General features: G+C 34.7%; 2 protein-coding genes across 5 annotated transcripts; one reads left to right on the plus strand and one right to left on the minus strand.

The window, feature by feature from the left end:
* Nucleotides 1-819: 819 nt before the first annotated feature.
* On the minus strand, nucleotides 820-6,394 carry LOC123208433 (pentatricopeptide repeat-containing protein At5g56310). Of its 4 annotated transcripts, none has more exons than XM_044625959.1 (5): nucleotides 4,037-6,394; nucleotides 2,507-2,683; nucleotides 1,790-2,005; nucleotides 1,547-1,628; nucleotides 820-1,344 (listed from the first exon to the last, which is right to left on the minus strand). In XM_044625959.1, exon 1 carries the CDS (start codon nucleotides 5,956-5,958, stop codon nucleotides 4,318-4,320), a length of 1,641 nt encoding a protein of 546 aa, XP_044481894.1. In that variant the 5' UTR covers nucleotides 5,959-6,394; the 3' UTR covers nucleotides 820-1,344; nucleotides 1,547-1,628; nucleotides 1,790-2,005; nucleotides 2,507-2,683; nucleotides 4,037-4,317. The 4 variants fall into 4 exon arrangements, with proteins under 4 accessions (XP_044481894.1, XP_044481893.1, XP_044481892.1 ...); XM_044625958.1 differs by having other exon boundaries at nucleotides 2,503-2,683; XM_044625957.1 differs by having other exon boundaries at nucleotides 1,790-2,683.
* A 201-nt stretch (nucleotides 6,395-6,595) lies between these two features.
* LOC123208435 (transcription factor Pur-alpha 1) lies at nucleotides 6,596-11,932 on the plus strand. Its single transcript, XM_044625961.1, has 5 exons — nucleotides 6,596-7,124; nucleotides 7,207-7,254; nucleotides 10,870-11,010; nucleotides 11,118-11,360; nucleotides 11,472-11,932. The coding sequence occupies exons 1-5, from the start codon at nucleotides 6,837-6,839 to the stop codon at nucleotides 11,622-11,624; spliced, it is 873 nt and encodes a 290-aa protein (XP_044481896.1). The 5' UTR covers nucleotides 6,596-6,836; the 3' UTR covers nucleotides 11,625-11,932.
* Nucleotides 11,933-14,746: the final 2,814 nt, after the last annotated feature.

Raw genomic sequence — 14,746 nt, forward strand, 5'->3', positions numbered from 1 at the left:
CTGAATTTGTATGTAGGCTTGGTTTTTTGCAATGTTGCTACACTTTTATGTGTATCTTTGTCACTTTTCTCTTAATCATTACTCAGACTCATTCCGTTCATTTTCAACATTGTCCCTCCTTTGTTTGTTTGCTTGTCAACAGATGAACTTTCTGCTTATAACTGCAAAGACAAATAATTAAACATTCCGAGAAGGCAAGTCCTAAATGAATTTCTGGACTTGAAAGGTAAGTAATCTTTAACTTGGAGCACTCAATCTGTCAATCATCAATATAAATCTCAAAGTATAAGTATATTTTGAATAGAGACCTCTTTCTTCCAAATTCCAATAAATCAAGATTTTGGTGTAACCACCTTGGAACTCAATTAAGTTTGATTGGAAGGTTTGGGGAACAAAACAAATACGGGCCATATTATCATCTTTCAATTATGTAAATAACTTGGAAACCTTATTCAGTTTGAGAAAGTACAGATCAACCAGTTAAGGATAGATGTTAGAAATAAAGAGGAAGAAACATACATGCTTTGTTGAAAATAAGGTCCATAAAATTATAGATTAGCAGTGTAAATTTAGCATAAATTATTAAAAAAAAATAAAAAACATGATGACTTGCAATACTCTTGTATCATTCAAAATGTTCTAGTGAAGAAAAAAGAAGCTTATTGATGCATTTATTCACTGATACAGATCTGGAGTGGTGATTAGTGGAAGTCTGCTGTGAAGTCCTGCTGATGACGAAAACACAGAAGCAAGAAGACCAACACTCAAGCAATCAGAGTTCAGGAATTATAAACAATGTAACAGTTGAATGTAACGGGATTGAAACAGAATATTTTTGTATTGAGCAGTTTTTCAGTAATGGAAAGACAACCAAGTTTGATTCACTCTTTCACTCTTTTTACATAACTGGCAATAAACTGGAAATAAGAACAACTACTGGAAACAAGTTCAACTACAAGACTAAACTTCTCCTGCATTTGAGAGGCAGGTATATCTCCCAATTTCCCTTTTCCCTTCAAGTCGCTCCTTGCCTTCCCTCTCTCTTCCTCCCGGCCTATATCCCTCTTTTCCTGTTCCTCCCTGTTGCACCAATCCCAGCTTGCCAGCTCATCAACCTTGTATATTCTGGTGGTCACCTGATTCTGTTGTACCTGTGCTGTATCATCCTTGGGCATATGCGCCTCTGCTCTTTGCTTTACAGCCTGCTGCCTCATTTGCTGCCTGACATCTGTTTCTCCTATTCGGTTGCCAGGTGTTTCTCCCAATTTGTTGCCAACTAGCCTTCCTTCTGCTCTCTTTCTTCCCTTCTTTTTTATGTAGACTTTGGTTCTAATGTTCACAAGCCTAATATGATATTAAAGCAGTTTATTTAGAGAAGATATATCCTGATATACAAACACAGAGAGTAATAGAAAGGACTATTGAATTGTAGACAAGCATCTTCATACAATAAAGAGCATTCAAACATAAACATTTAAGTAACTTTTCTAATCAATAGAATGTCTAGTGATATCCTAAAGAAAAACGAACTATTTAGGTGCGTTACCTGGTTGGTCAGTAGAACTGCAATCTTGATAATCTCATTAACTGAAGCTAGAAGTTCATTCATTTCTTTACAAATTAATCTTCTGCAATTCAGATAAAAACACTGAGTTCAAACCACTAAAACTAGGAAATAAGAGACCACCAAGAAGCTTCACAGAAGAATTTGCAGCAGAAAATAAAAAGGACTGAAGAAGAGCGCCTAAAAGTTAAAGATATTGAGAACTAAGGAATTAGATAATCTTACAAGGCCTGCCCCTTCTTTTGAAGTGAAACCACTAGTTCCCTATTTATCTTCAGAGGAGTCACTCCCTAACCTCAAAGTTAAGGAATAGATTGGTGATGTTACAGCTGCCTTGTCACTATTGCTAGGATTTATGAGGTCAACTTTTTGCAGCAGAAGGAAATTTGAAAGAGATCTTCATACTGTTGAAGGGAAAGGCCAAGTCCTTGGGAGAAGGACCTGTAAAAAATAATTCAGACTACAACTCAGAGCATAGCATTTCCAAATCTACCAGATCTACTTGTTTGGTGGTTTGAACATGAAACGTGGTGCATATTAAGAAACTGATTACAGCCAAGAAACTGTGCAAGGTGACACAAACATGGTTACTTCGAGGAAACAAGAAATATCACAAAGCACTTCAATATGTCAAAGGGCTTTCCTCAATTACACAGAAATATATAAGTCAAAAGAAAGAAAAAGTTAACTCCACTAAATTTTTGACCCATGATGATTGGTTTTTACCAAAAAAAGTGAACCATTAACTAGAAGTCGTACTCGAAGAAGTAAACTAGTCCAAGCTGTTGCAATCGCAGAGCAGAAATGTTATGTGAGAGGACCAAAAAAAACACAGATATCACATAATAGTAAGGTGCCTAGATGTGAGTTTATATTGGAAGCTTTTGTCAGCCATAATAAAACAAAGAAACAATCTGATGTTGAGAGAGTTGAAATACCCACAGCAGAAGTAATAACTGAAAAACCACAAACAATGTTGAAGGATTTATTTGATGAGGAATCAAGACCAAATTCCCCTTCTGCATCTCATACAACACAGAAAACAATGCTAACACAAGATTTCGTAGTTGGCCTGCTGCTAGTGGATAATGCACCTGGCACTCCAGCATCCCGCTTCACCTGACATGTTCAGTGGTAGACCAGATCAGTATGAAGATGATGCTGAAACTTAATTCCTATAAGTGAAATTTCTAGTGAAATGTCCGGATAGCGTACTAAATTCTAAAGTTTGCTCCTTTTCTCCAACTGGCAAGGAAAATCACATCTTTGATTCAAAAAGAGATACTGGTATCTCTATCCCAATATCAGAACTGAAATCACACTGCCATGTTGTGTCTACTGAAATAAGAATAAAAGAAAAAAAAAAAATAGAAGACTTTGATGCCTTCTCTCAACCCTCACCAATATGGACAACACCTAGATCATTCAAATGGACATCTCAAAGAGCTTTATTTATGGACAAAGGACATCTGAAGTGTCAAAACATGGCATATGTTCATTACAAGGAAGTGCACAGAATGATGGTGAAAATCTTAAGCTCTGAAACAAATAAATATGTCTGTTTGACCAAGTTTTTTGTATAATCAACTTAATCTTAACAGAGAATGATTGAAACTCCAAGAAATAGCTAACATTTAATAATCCCTCCTAGTGGAGCTAGTACATTCTTCACAATTTGCTTTTATTGTACTTTTGGCAGGAACATTTCATGTCTTTGAAACAGAGAATTTAGATAGTATTTGCCAGTGCTCTTTTAGGATTCGGATTGCATGACATAGGACTTGACCATGACTTATTCCATGGTTTAATGCTTTGAAGCAGCTGTAGTGGAAAGCACGATGAAATTCAAAAATTTTGGCTTGCTGATGGCTGAGGTTGCCTCTAGGATGAAATTGAATGTTTACATAGCCTTGGTTTTCTGCTTCCATCTACTGTGTTAGGGAATAGGTTTAACATAAAAAAGCTGCTCCAAAACAACAAACATTTGTGTAATTATATAGGAACAGCAATATGATTTCCATGCATTCTAAGCTCTGTGCAATTCTGCAAGTTAGATCTCTCAATTTCAATTGGAAAAAAAAAAAAAATTAAGAACGATGAGGTTCTTGTGGTGTATCATGTGACAAGAATGGTTAAGTTGTCCATGTATATAAATACATGTGTATTTATTTGTAAATATTGGCTACTGCTGTATATGGTAGACTTGGCTATATTTTTCTGTATTGGAATTATCAATCCTCTGATATCTGAATGAAGGCATAATCATCAAACAAATTATTTCCATTTAACAGGATATCCTTTTTTTTTTTTTTTCTAAGCAATTTAACAGGATTTCTACTCGAACATAAAAAAAATTACACGGTTTAATGAATATTTTGAATGGACTTGGATGGCCTTTTATTGATTTCCCTTTAGACTTGCCAATATACGTATCCTATTGATCAACTTGGTATACATGTTGCAGATACATACCTGATTGTTGCTGGGCTTGGCACAAGCATTTTAATGAACCAAAAGTTCTGATCATGAACAAAAAAAATCTAGTAACTTCTTTACTAGAACTTATGATGAGAAAGTCTCCCATTCTCCCAAAAGGCTTTTATCAGGTCTTCAAATGTATCTGTACCTTAATGAAAGACACATCGCTGTAATCTGAATTACTGTAGCTTTAACTAACATGGTACTGCATTGTATAACAATCATCAAAGCACTGGAAGCTGCTTTCATTTGTGTGTCTGTTAAGTGTAATTACCCTATCGGTCATCAATTTCAAGCAGGCAGCAAGATTCATTATGAAGAAGCTGAGTAGTCTTCAAATTCCAATGCAACTTGTATAAAACTTGGTAAATTCTGTCAAAATCAGGATGTGATGTGTCTCCAGCTATAAATTCATGAACCCTGCAATTCACTTCGATGTAACTCCATCCGGGCATCTTTTTAACACCTATGTTTCTCATCATGTTTCTGACCATTCTAGATTCATTCCACTTTCCAAGAGAAGCATATATATTTGATAAAAGTGCATAATTTCCACTATTATGAGGCTCCAACTCTATCAGATGCTGCAAAGCACACTCTCCAAGCTCAGCATCGCCATAAATATTGGAAGCAGCAAGAAGAGAACCCCATATAGCTGCATTAGCGTCAAATGGCATTGTTTTAAATAGCTCCCGTGCTTCTTGGAGGTAACCAGCACGGCTGAGAAGATCAATCATGCAACCATAGTGCTCAACCTTTGGCTCAATCCCATACCTGAACTTCATGTTGTCGAAAAAAGAGCGACCCAATTCAACCAAGCCAACATGGCTACAAGCAGAAAGGATGGCAATGAAAGTAATCTCATTTGGTTTAGTTCCAGAGTTTTCCATTTGAGAGAAAATATCAATGGCTTCTCTGCCAAGACCATGCAGAGCCAATCCAGCAATCATCGTAGTCCATGTTATAACACTTTTATTCTTCATATTCTTATATACATGTAAAGCTTTCTCTATGTTTCCAGACTTGGCATACATGTCTACGAGCGCATTGTTAAGAGGAATTGTCTTGTGCAATCCATGTTGATCAATATAGTTATGAATGCACTCTCCCAACCCAATTGCACCCAAATGAGCACAAGCAGAAAGGGCAGCCAGCAAAGCAATTTCATCAGGCTCCACATTTTCAAGCACCATCCTCTGGAACATACTAATTGCCTCGTTATTGAGGTCAATCTGAGCATACCCTGCAATCAAAGTTGTGTAAGAAATTACATTTCTTTCTCTCATCCGCTCAAATAACAATCTAGCATTCTTCAAATCACCAACCTTCGCATAACTTGCAAGCATTGCATTCCAAAATGCAACATCTCCAACTCTCAGGCTCAATCCGTCAAACAGTTTTCGAGCATCAGAAATGCATTTACAAGCACCATACATTTGAACAAGGGCCGTAACAACATGAACATCAAAGTCCAACCCAGTTCCAATGGATTGACAATGAATCTGTCTTCCAATTTCAAGGGCTGATAACTTAACAACAGCCTTTAACACAAAAGGGAATGAATAAGTGTCAGGTCTCAAGCCAGCTGCTTGAATTCTGTTAAAAAGAATGACAGTATAGGAAGGATAGGGAGACTGAGATAGAGCCTTGACCATGGTGTTATAAAGATAAACATTTGGTTGGGATTTGTGGGTAAAAACTGAATATGCATAATGGAAGAAACCTAGTGAAGAACATGAATCAATGAAGCGACTAAGGTGAACATTTTCCTGATCAAGGCCTCTACAGATCATCATCCCATGAGTTTGTTGGATATGTCTGAGGTTTGAGCAATGCTTCAACAAGTTAACCAGGTGTACACCACTGGTACTGAAGTGACACCTTTGTTTGATTAAAGAGGGTTGATGCCAACTCATCCTATGGTAAACTCGCTCTAACCAAGGGGGACAGTGCCTCCCCTTATATGGAGGATTGAAAAAAATCTTCAATAAAAAGATGGATTGGAAAAGATTTGTTTTCTCTCAATTCAGTGGAAATTAAAAAGCCTTTAAATTTAGAGGGTATTGTAGCTAGTATTATTAAAGCCAAGTTTGTGAATAAGAAATTTTTGTCTGAAAAAGACTTAAAAAATAGGCTTTTGCATATTTTTAGCAATGATTTGTGGCTAAAAGTAGGCACAAAGCCCAAAGATGATTCCTTGAGGAGATGGGTTAACTGGTAGAGATGATTGAAATTGGATACACTGAAGAAAGGGTAAATTACAATTTATCAGAAGAAGATGAAAAAGCTAAAAAGAGAGCAAATTAGATGAGATTTTGACTAGAAGAAGAAAGGACATTTTTATGGATGTGCAAGTCAGTCACACAAGTAGAATAGGAACCGTAAAATTTCCTCCTTTTAGCCAAAGCCAAGACCTTACAATGAAATTAATATTAGAAATGAAATAAAATTAACTTTTCTTTTAAAATTTTAAAGGGTATTATTATTAAATTTTATAATAGTAATATTTAATAGCATGAATATGGGAAGAAAAATACTATGGTAATAATTGTAATACTAGTACCAAGTCAATTCCTATTATCGTACTGCTTCCACAATCCCTAATTCATACAACTACTTTCCTTCTTGACCACTATGCTGCTACAATAACACTAACCCACTTCACAATTATTTCCCAGATCTGCTTCCTTTCTCATTTCATTGTTTTGTGGGTAAAGGAAAAACCTTTTTGGCTCTGGAGTGAGTGAAGTCAGTTGTGATTTTATTTGCAATTGTTGTTAAAAGATTGTATTGAATGGAAGGGAATTCAGGAGGGGGAGGAGGTAGCGGTGGTGGTGGCGGTGGGGGAGGAAATGACGTGGAGCTGGTGTGCAAAACTCTGCAGGTTGAGCATAAGTTATTCTATTTCGATCTAAAGGAGAATCCACGTGGGCGTTACTTGAAAATTTCTGAAAAAACTTCGGCTACACGTTCCACTATAATTGTTCCTTTTTCAGGCATTTCTTGGTTCCTTGATCTCTTTAATTACTACGTTTCTGATGATCATGATCTCTTCAGTAAAGAGTTACAGCTGGACACCAAGGTAATATCATACTCTTCCTTCTCTTTATCTGTAAATTGCTGTACTTTTATTTATTTATTGTTTTGTTACTTGTTTTCAACAGGTATTTTACTTTGACATTGGCGAGAACAGAAGGGGTCGCTTCTTGAAGGTATGACTTTTAGAAAGGGTACTCCTTTTACCACTTGGAAATGGTTGCTTTTTGTCATGAATATCAAGTCTTAATTACTATATAATTTTGCAATTTCTTTTTTCTATGCTATATCCTTAATTCTACAGTGAAATACATTTCTAGTGTTCTCTTCTTTTTTGCTTGATGTTAAACCCATATCGAAACACCTATGGCAATGATTGGCTGCAAAACCATGTATTCATAGCATTTGACTCGTTTACGAAAGCGTGTGTTCTTTATATCCTCTAATCACCAATTATACATTTCGCAATTTTCCTTGGATAAATACTACTTATTATACAGTTGCACTATGAAAGTGCCTGTTTTGATTTTCTGTTCCTTATCACGTGTCTTTTTTCTCAGGCACCATTGAAAATAGGTTCCAAAGTTGTTTAAACAATTTCAGTCATAGCTTTTCACTTCTTTGACAAACTACTTTGACATTTCTCATTGAGTAATATTATGTGTACACATTTTTCAATACACAAGTGGATACGCATATAATGTGTTATCATGTGATTAGATCTTATTTTATCGTTAATTCAAAATCATTCAATCACAATTTAATCACATGATAATACATTATGTGCATATCTATTTGTATACTCAAAAGTGTGTTCACGTAGTTTTATTATTTTCTCATTTGTCGTAATTGTTTGAGACAGTCTAAGCTCTTAGAGGTTTCCTCAGTGTTGCTTCCTGCATTACAGTATTTTCCTTTTTGTTCATTGAAGTAGTTTCTATAGGCCATTTTCGTATCCCCATTTTCAAAGTCTTTACCTGCTGCTTCCATTAGGTTTACTAAAAGTTATCTTTATTGCTCAAATATACTAGGATATTAGTATTTTTTTGTAAACATCGGAATCTCATTCTTTCTAGAATTAGTGTACTAGAATTGTTTATATATAGTTGTAGATTTCTAAGTTTGTTTGGCTTCATCGTTGCAAGATCAATTGAGGGAGCTATGTATTTTTTTACTGTGGGTTTTCGGAAAGAATAAATGTCAATACATGAGATGATGGCATAGCAGATCCGATTGGTTTTGAGGATGTATGAAGCTCAAATTCAAAGTGACAGAAGTGTGCTGAGATGGTTGATGAGCTTATAAACTCATGACAGAAGTACTAGGATATCAGTACTTTTTTGTAAACATCAGAATTTCATTCTGTCTAGAATTAATGTAATAGAATTGTTTATATGTAGTTGTAGATTTCTAAGTTTGTTTGGCTTTGCGTTGTAAAATCAATGGAGGGAGCTATTTATTTTTTACTGTGGCTTTTGGGAAAGAATAAATGTCAATACATGAGATGATGGCATAACAGATCCAATTGGTTTTGAGGATGTATGAAGCTCAAATTCAAAGTGACAGAAGTGTGCTGAGATGGTTGATGAACTTATAAACTCATGATCGTTGTTCCTATGATATTTGTTTGTCCAATGTGCTGGTTCATGGACCTGTTCAAATTGGAGTTAGAGCCTTAAGAAACTGAATTCAATGAACTTTTCCAACTATGTTAACTAACCCTCTTGTTAGGACTTTCTGGAGATGTTGAAGCAACCAATCAAGCCCAAAACCATTAAGATATGTCTAGGGTCAATTTATTTCAGCTAATATTAATTTATTGATTTCTTTTCCTGTTCAGACTTTTGTTACTTAAAAACCAAAAATTAATGTATTGGGGACTAATCATTCCTAGATTTATTAAATGAAAATAACAAAATTTAAGTTTGAATTAAGCAGAAAGGCTTCTTCACTTAGATTGAAAAAGACATTTGCAGTTTTAACTGTTTTTGAGACATAGATATTCTTCATCTTCTCCTGCTTTATTTCATAACCTAAAGCTTTGCAATTTCTTATGTTCTTTTTTAATTAATGGATCATTCTTTCTGTCTCCATTAACCCTCAAATCAATTAACATTCTCTTCCTTGTTCCTAAAGTTTTTGCCATCTTTCTTGTGTCCACGTGCTTCTTCTTGTGACATCATCTTGTTGAATGGAATTAAAAAAAAATCAAATATTTGATACAGGTTTAACTCCTCTATATTTTTGTTGAACTGTTTAAAAAAAAAAAATCCTTGTGAATCCAAGCTACATTAAATGTGAGAGTTATAATTTTTTTTTTGTGAATCATGTCAGTTATCCCCCTTTAACTCAAGCAAAAGCCTTGTCTATGGTACTGAACTGTGATAAGTAATAAATTGATTTATTCCCTTAACAACTAATTCTCTGGATTATCTTTCTTTTCTTGCAACTCTGTGGTACATCCAATAAACCTATTTGATCCATGTCTCAGTTCCAGAGATTTTGATGAAAGATTGAAGAGGCCTGTTTATTTCTCCAAATTCACTACAAGACAGGCAGGCAGGAGATGTATTTACCCCTATCCACTGAAGTGTTATAATCAGTATAATTCAATTTTTCCTTGCCATCCTCCACTTTTTTAAGCTCCTTATCCTACAACTTTCTGAAGTGTTATAAATATTAGTAAAAGGTTGTTATGACAGGTTAAGCATATTTTACTGGAAGAGCTTGATCTTAGCTTGCAATTTTTGTCCTAGAAATTATGTTCATTCTACCCCCTTCATAGATTTGAATTCATATATGGCTATATCTAATATTTTGAATGAATGTAATCACCAGAGCAACCACTTTGTTGAGTCTCAGGTTGTGCCCTATGTGGTACTTGCATAACTGAGTTTCAAATCAACTGCATAACTGTACTATATATCTGGCTCATCTGTGACTGTCACTAGAATATTGAACAGGAATATGTATTAAGTTTTTTAGCCTTTTTGCTGTTTTTTTTAACGCAAATATCATGCCCTTGCTTTTGGATTGAAATCACTGCTATTTTTGTATATTCAGATGCCTACTACACATGGGCAATTTTAATCAGGACACCCTTTGCTCTATTTTAACTGGAAATTCCGTCTTGGCTTGTGTCTCTGTTCTCACTTTTATCTTTGATTATGTATTAATGTCAAATCATTTTTGAACTTGGCCTTTGCTCCTTGTTTTGAAATTTCTCATGTATCAATGGGATGATTTAATATCTCTGGAATATTTGCTTAGTTTGACTAACCTCCATTGGTATTTTTGTGAAAGAGCTGTGTGCCATTTTCCTTTATAGGCCATTAAACATGGTATTTTATGTCTCTTTTATGTCAGTCTTTAGTAAATCATTATCTTGTTGGATGTTGAATCATTTGTAGTTGCCTTATGGAAGTCCAATGCAAAATTGGAGATTTTCAAGTTCTTATTGTTGCGATGAATCTTTGGTGTATAATTGTCCCTGAAATTTTGTTTGAAAAGTTGAAAGAATGGGAGAAGATATTCACCTTTGCACAGTGCAGATGCTAATGTCTTGTTTTTTGTGGTTAGCACAGTGATGATGCCTATTTTTGTGTCATCATATAAAATCATGATAACTGATTTAGTTAAAAAAAGAATTGTATTTTGGTTTGCTTTTAATATTTTTGTGTTCAAGTCTTGTCTCCTTATGTGTTTTTATAAAGTGGGATGATGATGAGGGCAATCTAATGGTTAGTATTGTCATTCATAATACTTGTTGCCTCATTAAATTAATTTTTCAGGTATCAGAAGCATCTGTTAGTAGAAATCGCAGTACTATTATTGTTCCAGCTGGAAGTTCTCGGGATGAAGGGTGGGCAGCATTCAGAAACATTCTGGCTGAGATTAATGAAGCATCACGAATTTTCATGTTACCCAATCAGGTCTTCTGACAGAGCGTAAACCCCTTTTCTGTTTTTACACAGATACAATTGTTGCATTGATCACATGTCTTAATCCTTTTTTGGTCCTGTTTTATGTGTTAAAATAGCAAAGTTCTGAACCTTCAGAGCGTCTTGTTGGGCTTTCAGATGATGTTGGGGCTGGCTTCATACCTGGCCACAGTAGCCAACCTGCCCCTGCTTCTGAACTGAATGTTGATAGGTCAGTTGACTTACCAGCACAAGATGAAATAGGTAACATGGGGGTTTCAAAAGTAATCAGAGCTGATCAGAAGAGATTCTTCTTTGATCTAGGGAGTAACAACCGAGGTCATTTCCTAAGGATATCTGAGGTGAAAATGGAGAACATTTATGCTTATTTATCTAAATTGGTGATTCGACTGTTCTTGATGTTTGCAGATGTTAATAAGATTAATTTGAATTGGACTGGGGTCAAATTGCAGGTTGCAGGTTCTGATCGATCCTCAATCATTCTCCCACTGTCAGGGCTAAAGCAGTTTCATGAAATAGTGGGACATTTTGTAGAAATCACGAAAGATCGAATTGAAGGAATGACCACTGCAAATGTTCGCACAGTGGATCCCCCTCAAAGATAAAACTCTGATGATTTGAGTGTTCGGTGAAACAAATACTATGATTTTGCAAGGTTGCTATGCTATAAAACAGCGTTTGATCAGGAGTGGTGATTGTGTTAATTATGTTAATGTTATTTTCTTCTCTTCTTTCTCTCATTCAAGTCCGAAACAAATAATCCAATCTATCTGTTCAATCAGAAGAGAAATTGCTAAGCATATTTGGTAGAAATAAGAGGGGAAAAAAGCCAGATACTTGTAATTGTCGGTTTGATAGTGTGACTCTCATGTTACAGTTTTAAATAATGATCATTCCTGATGTGTTTTGCTGAGGTGAACTGTTGTCAAATGTTTTTTTAGCTTCATCATCTCTCACTGCACTCTGCAGGTTCCAGTCGAATGCTAAGTTGATTAATTGGACAGAGCTTTTACTATTTCAACGGAATTATATGCAAGTGAAGAAACATGCATTAGAAGGATAGCTGGCGTTGTAAGGTTGGTTATCTTTTAGTACTCGGAAATCCATATGATACATTTCTAAAATTTAGAGTCTTGATAATCAAGAAACTTGTGATTTGTATTTGAGCCATTAATGACTTTCTGCAAAAGTCTAGAACCAAGAACAGGTCTCTTGAAGTTGTTCTGTCCCATGAAGGCTCAAATTAATAGATTACTCCACTGAAGAGATTTGAGCATGAATAAGCTGCAAAGTTCAGCTTTACTTCTAAAGAAAGTGACCAATTCATTCTCATCTTGAGTAAAAGAGGGAAACTGGTGCGGACCTAGGGGTGAGCGAAATTACTAGTTAAGTGTAGAAATGATAGGTATCTGGTTTCTATCTGAAATCAACTCATCCTCGGTTCCAAGTTTTCTGGAACTGACCGGTGTAAATTTCGATTCCACTCCTTTTAAGAAACCCGAACCAATTTGGAACCGAAATCAGAATCATATTATGGATACAGGATCAGTACTGTTTTTTAAAACCTTGTAAAAAAACGTCAGACAAAAATTCCCAGAATCTTAACCTTTTCCTGTGGGGGAGAATCGAGGAGTAGAGCTGGTCTTCATGTTGTAGGTTTGCCAGGGATTTGATTTACTAAGCAAGATACTATATTTATCTTCCCTCTTGTAAAATGACTTCGTTAATAGAGAAGATCTTTTAAGAATTATGCTCCAGCTGAAAATCTCTGTATGCCTCTTCGATTGCTGGGAAAATTGGTGGAAAGTAGAGAGATTTTGTTGAGCTGTGCCATTTTCGCAGAGTCGATATTAACGAAGTTGTCATGTTTCAACAAAATGGTCACCTGGAAGCTGTGTAGCGTGCTGTGATGTGATGTTCAAATTCCCTGGTTGGTATTTTCTCCCATGGACCTTTTCCTCCCACAGCAAAGTTAATTTTTGGGTGTTGTACACATGCCATGTTTCAAGAAGCTTTGATGAGTTTGATGGCTCACAAGAAAAGCTTAAAATCGACTGAGACGACGCACCGAGGAGAAGTCCTAGGCACAAATGAAAGGATTTCCTTTTACAGATCATCTTCATCAATTACTACAAAAACAAAACAAGAGCCGAAGAAATTGTGAGCACTGAACAGTGTTGGGAGTAATCATAATCGATCATGTAGGTTTCGGATAGGAGTCTGTCCTGATCAATTTCGGTTCTTAAATTTTAGGAGTAGATTGGTTTGGTTCCTTCTTTTTCAACAGTATAACTCACTTTTTAGTCGAACATTTGAATTTAAAAATCTTATATATTATCTGTATATCTAATTGTATATTCAAAACTTTATATTCAAACAATGATAAATTCTCGTCCATTTAAGTTTTAAAAAAACCAACATTTTAGTCATTCATTTCTATTATTTTATCTGGTTAAGCTTTCAAATTAAATTATTAATTTACCCTTTTTAATGTAATGACAAAATACCCTAATAAATTAATATATATTTAAATTATGTATTTATATTTTGTTTAATTGAATATACAAAATTATCTTTTATTTAAAAAATAAATTTAATCAATATAATTAAGCTTAATCTATCAATTTACCAACATAATTAACTTATGGCGCAAATCTCATTATACATTTTTACATCGTCATTTTCATCTTCCAATAAACATGTATACACAAGATCTCCGATAATAGAATATCCTCTATTTATTATTTTTACATTTCATGATATTCATTTGAAAATCCTTCATTAATCCAACAATCTATTAGGAAATTTGAAAAAATATTAGTTCTTAAATATTTAATATTAAGAAATAAAATATGCAAGGAGAATTCTAAAATGTTGAGTATTTTATTGGGAAATATTTTTGTTTGTGTGTTAAATGACATCCACACCCTCCATCTGTCAACTTTACATGTACTCACACTATCTAAACAAATTTACACCGTCAATTTTTTATCATTAATTTTTAACTGTTGATCTAATCTTAAATAATGTATTACATTTAATACATTTTATTTTTACATTTTGGAATGATGTGTTTTTCCATTTCTGATCCATTCTCACGCTACCCTCTTCATTTTCAACTTAGCCACACTAGTCTCACCCTCTCACTCTATCTGATGTTAATGTCTCCATTGGCAACTCTAGTTGCACCATTTATGTCATTTTCAATTGTCCCAACATCTTTTTTGTCATTTTGGGAGGCCCCGTCACCTTTTCTATCATTTTTGGAAACCCTAACACATTTTTCATCATTTTTTATAGTTCCAACACTCTTTTATGTCAGTTTTGGTATACCAACACCATTTCCATCCTTTTTGACAATTTAACCACTATTTTTGTTATTTTCAATAGCTCTATTTATGTCTCTCATTTATGAAAGTTCTTTCTCAATGTCAATTCAACTTTTGATACACATTCAACATCAATTTGACTTTCAATGGCTCATTTTTGTGTTCATTAAGCTCCTTCACCATTTATCCTTTATCTTGCCACCATGATCTACCATTGTTTAGCTTATCCACTTGGGGTGATTATTCTTCTACCATGTTCAACTGATTCTAACATTGCTTGTTTAACAGAGACGAGGCTAGGATCCATAACCACCATTCTTCTTCATGGCACTCTTGATCAAACACATGAAAATGACACTAAATAAGTGACAATATATACAATCAATGACCAATTGTCT

The sequence above is a fragment of the Mangifera indica genome, chromosome 2, assembly GCF_011075055.1.
Source record: "Mangifera indica cultivar Alphonso chromosome 2, CATAS_Mindica_2.1, whole genome shotgun sequence".
NCBI lineage: Eukaryota > Viridiplantae > Streptophyta > Magnoliopsida > Sapindales > Anacardiaceae > Mangifera > Mangifera indica.

Excerpts from the sequence above, each read along its gene's own strand:
- LOC123208433 (XM_044625959.1), bottom strand. The coding sequence starts at position 5,958 with ATGAGTTGGCATCAACCCTCTTTAATCAAACAAAGGTGTCACTTCAGT.
- LOC123208435 (XM_044625961.1), top strand. The coding sequence starts at position 6,837 with ATGGAAGGGAATTCAGGAGGGGGAGGAGGTAGCGGTGGTGGTGGCGGT. Across the intron at positions 7,125-7,206 it reads AGTTACAGCTGGACACCAAG|GTATTTTACTTTGACATTGG; the intron begins GTAATATCATAC and ends TGTTTTCAACAG. Across the intron at positions 7,255-10,869 it reads GAAGGGGTCGCTTCTTGAAG|GTATCAGAAGCATCTGTTAG; the intron begins GTATGACTTTTA and ends TTAATTTTTCAG.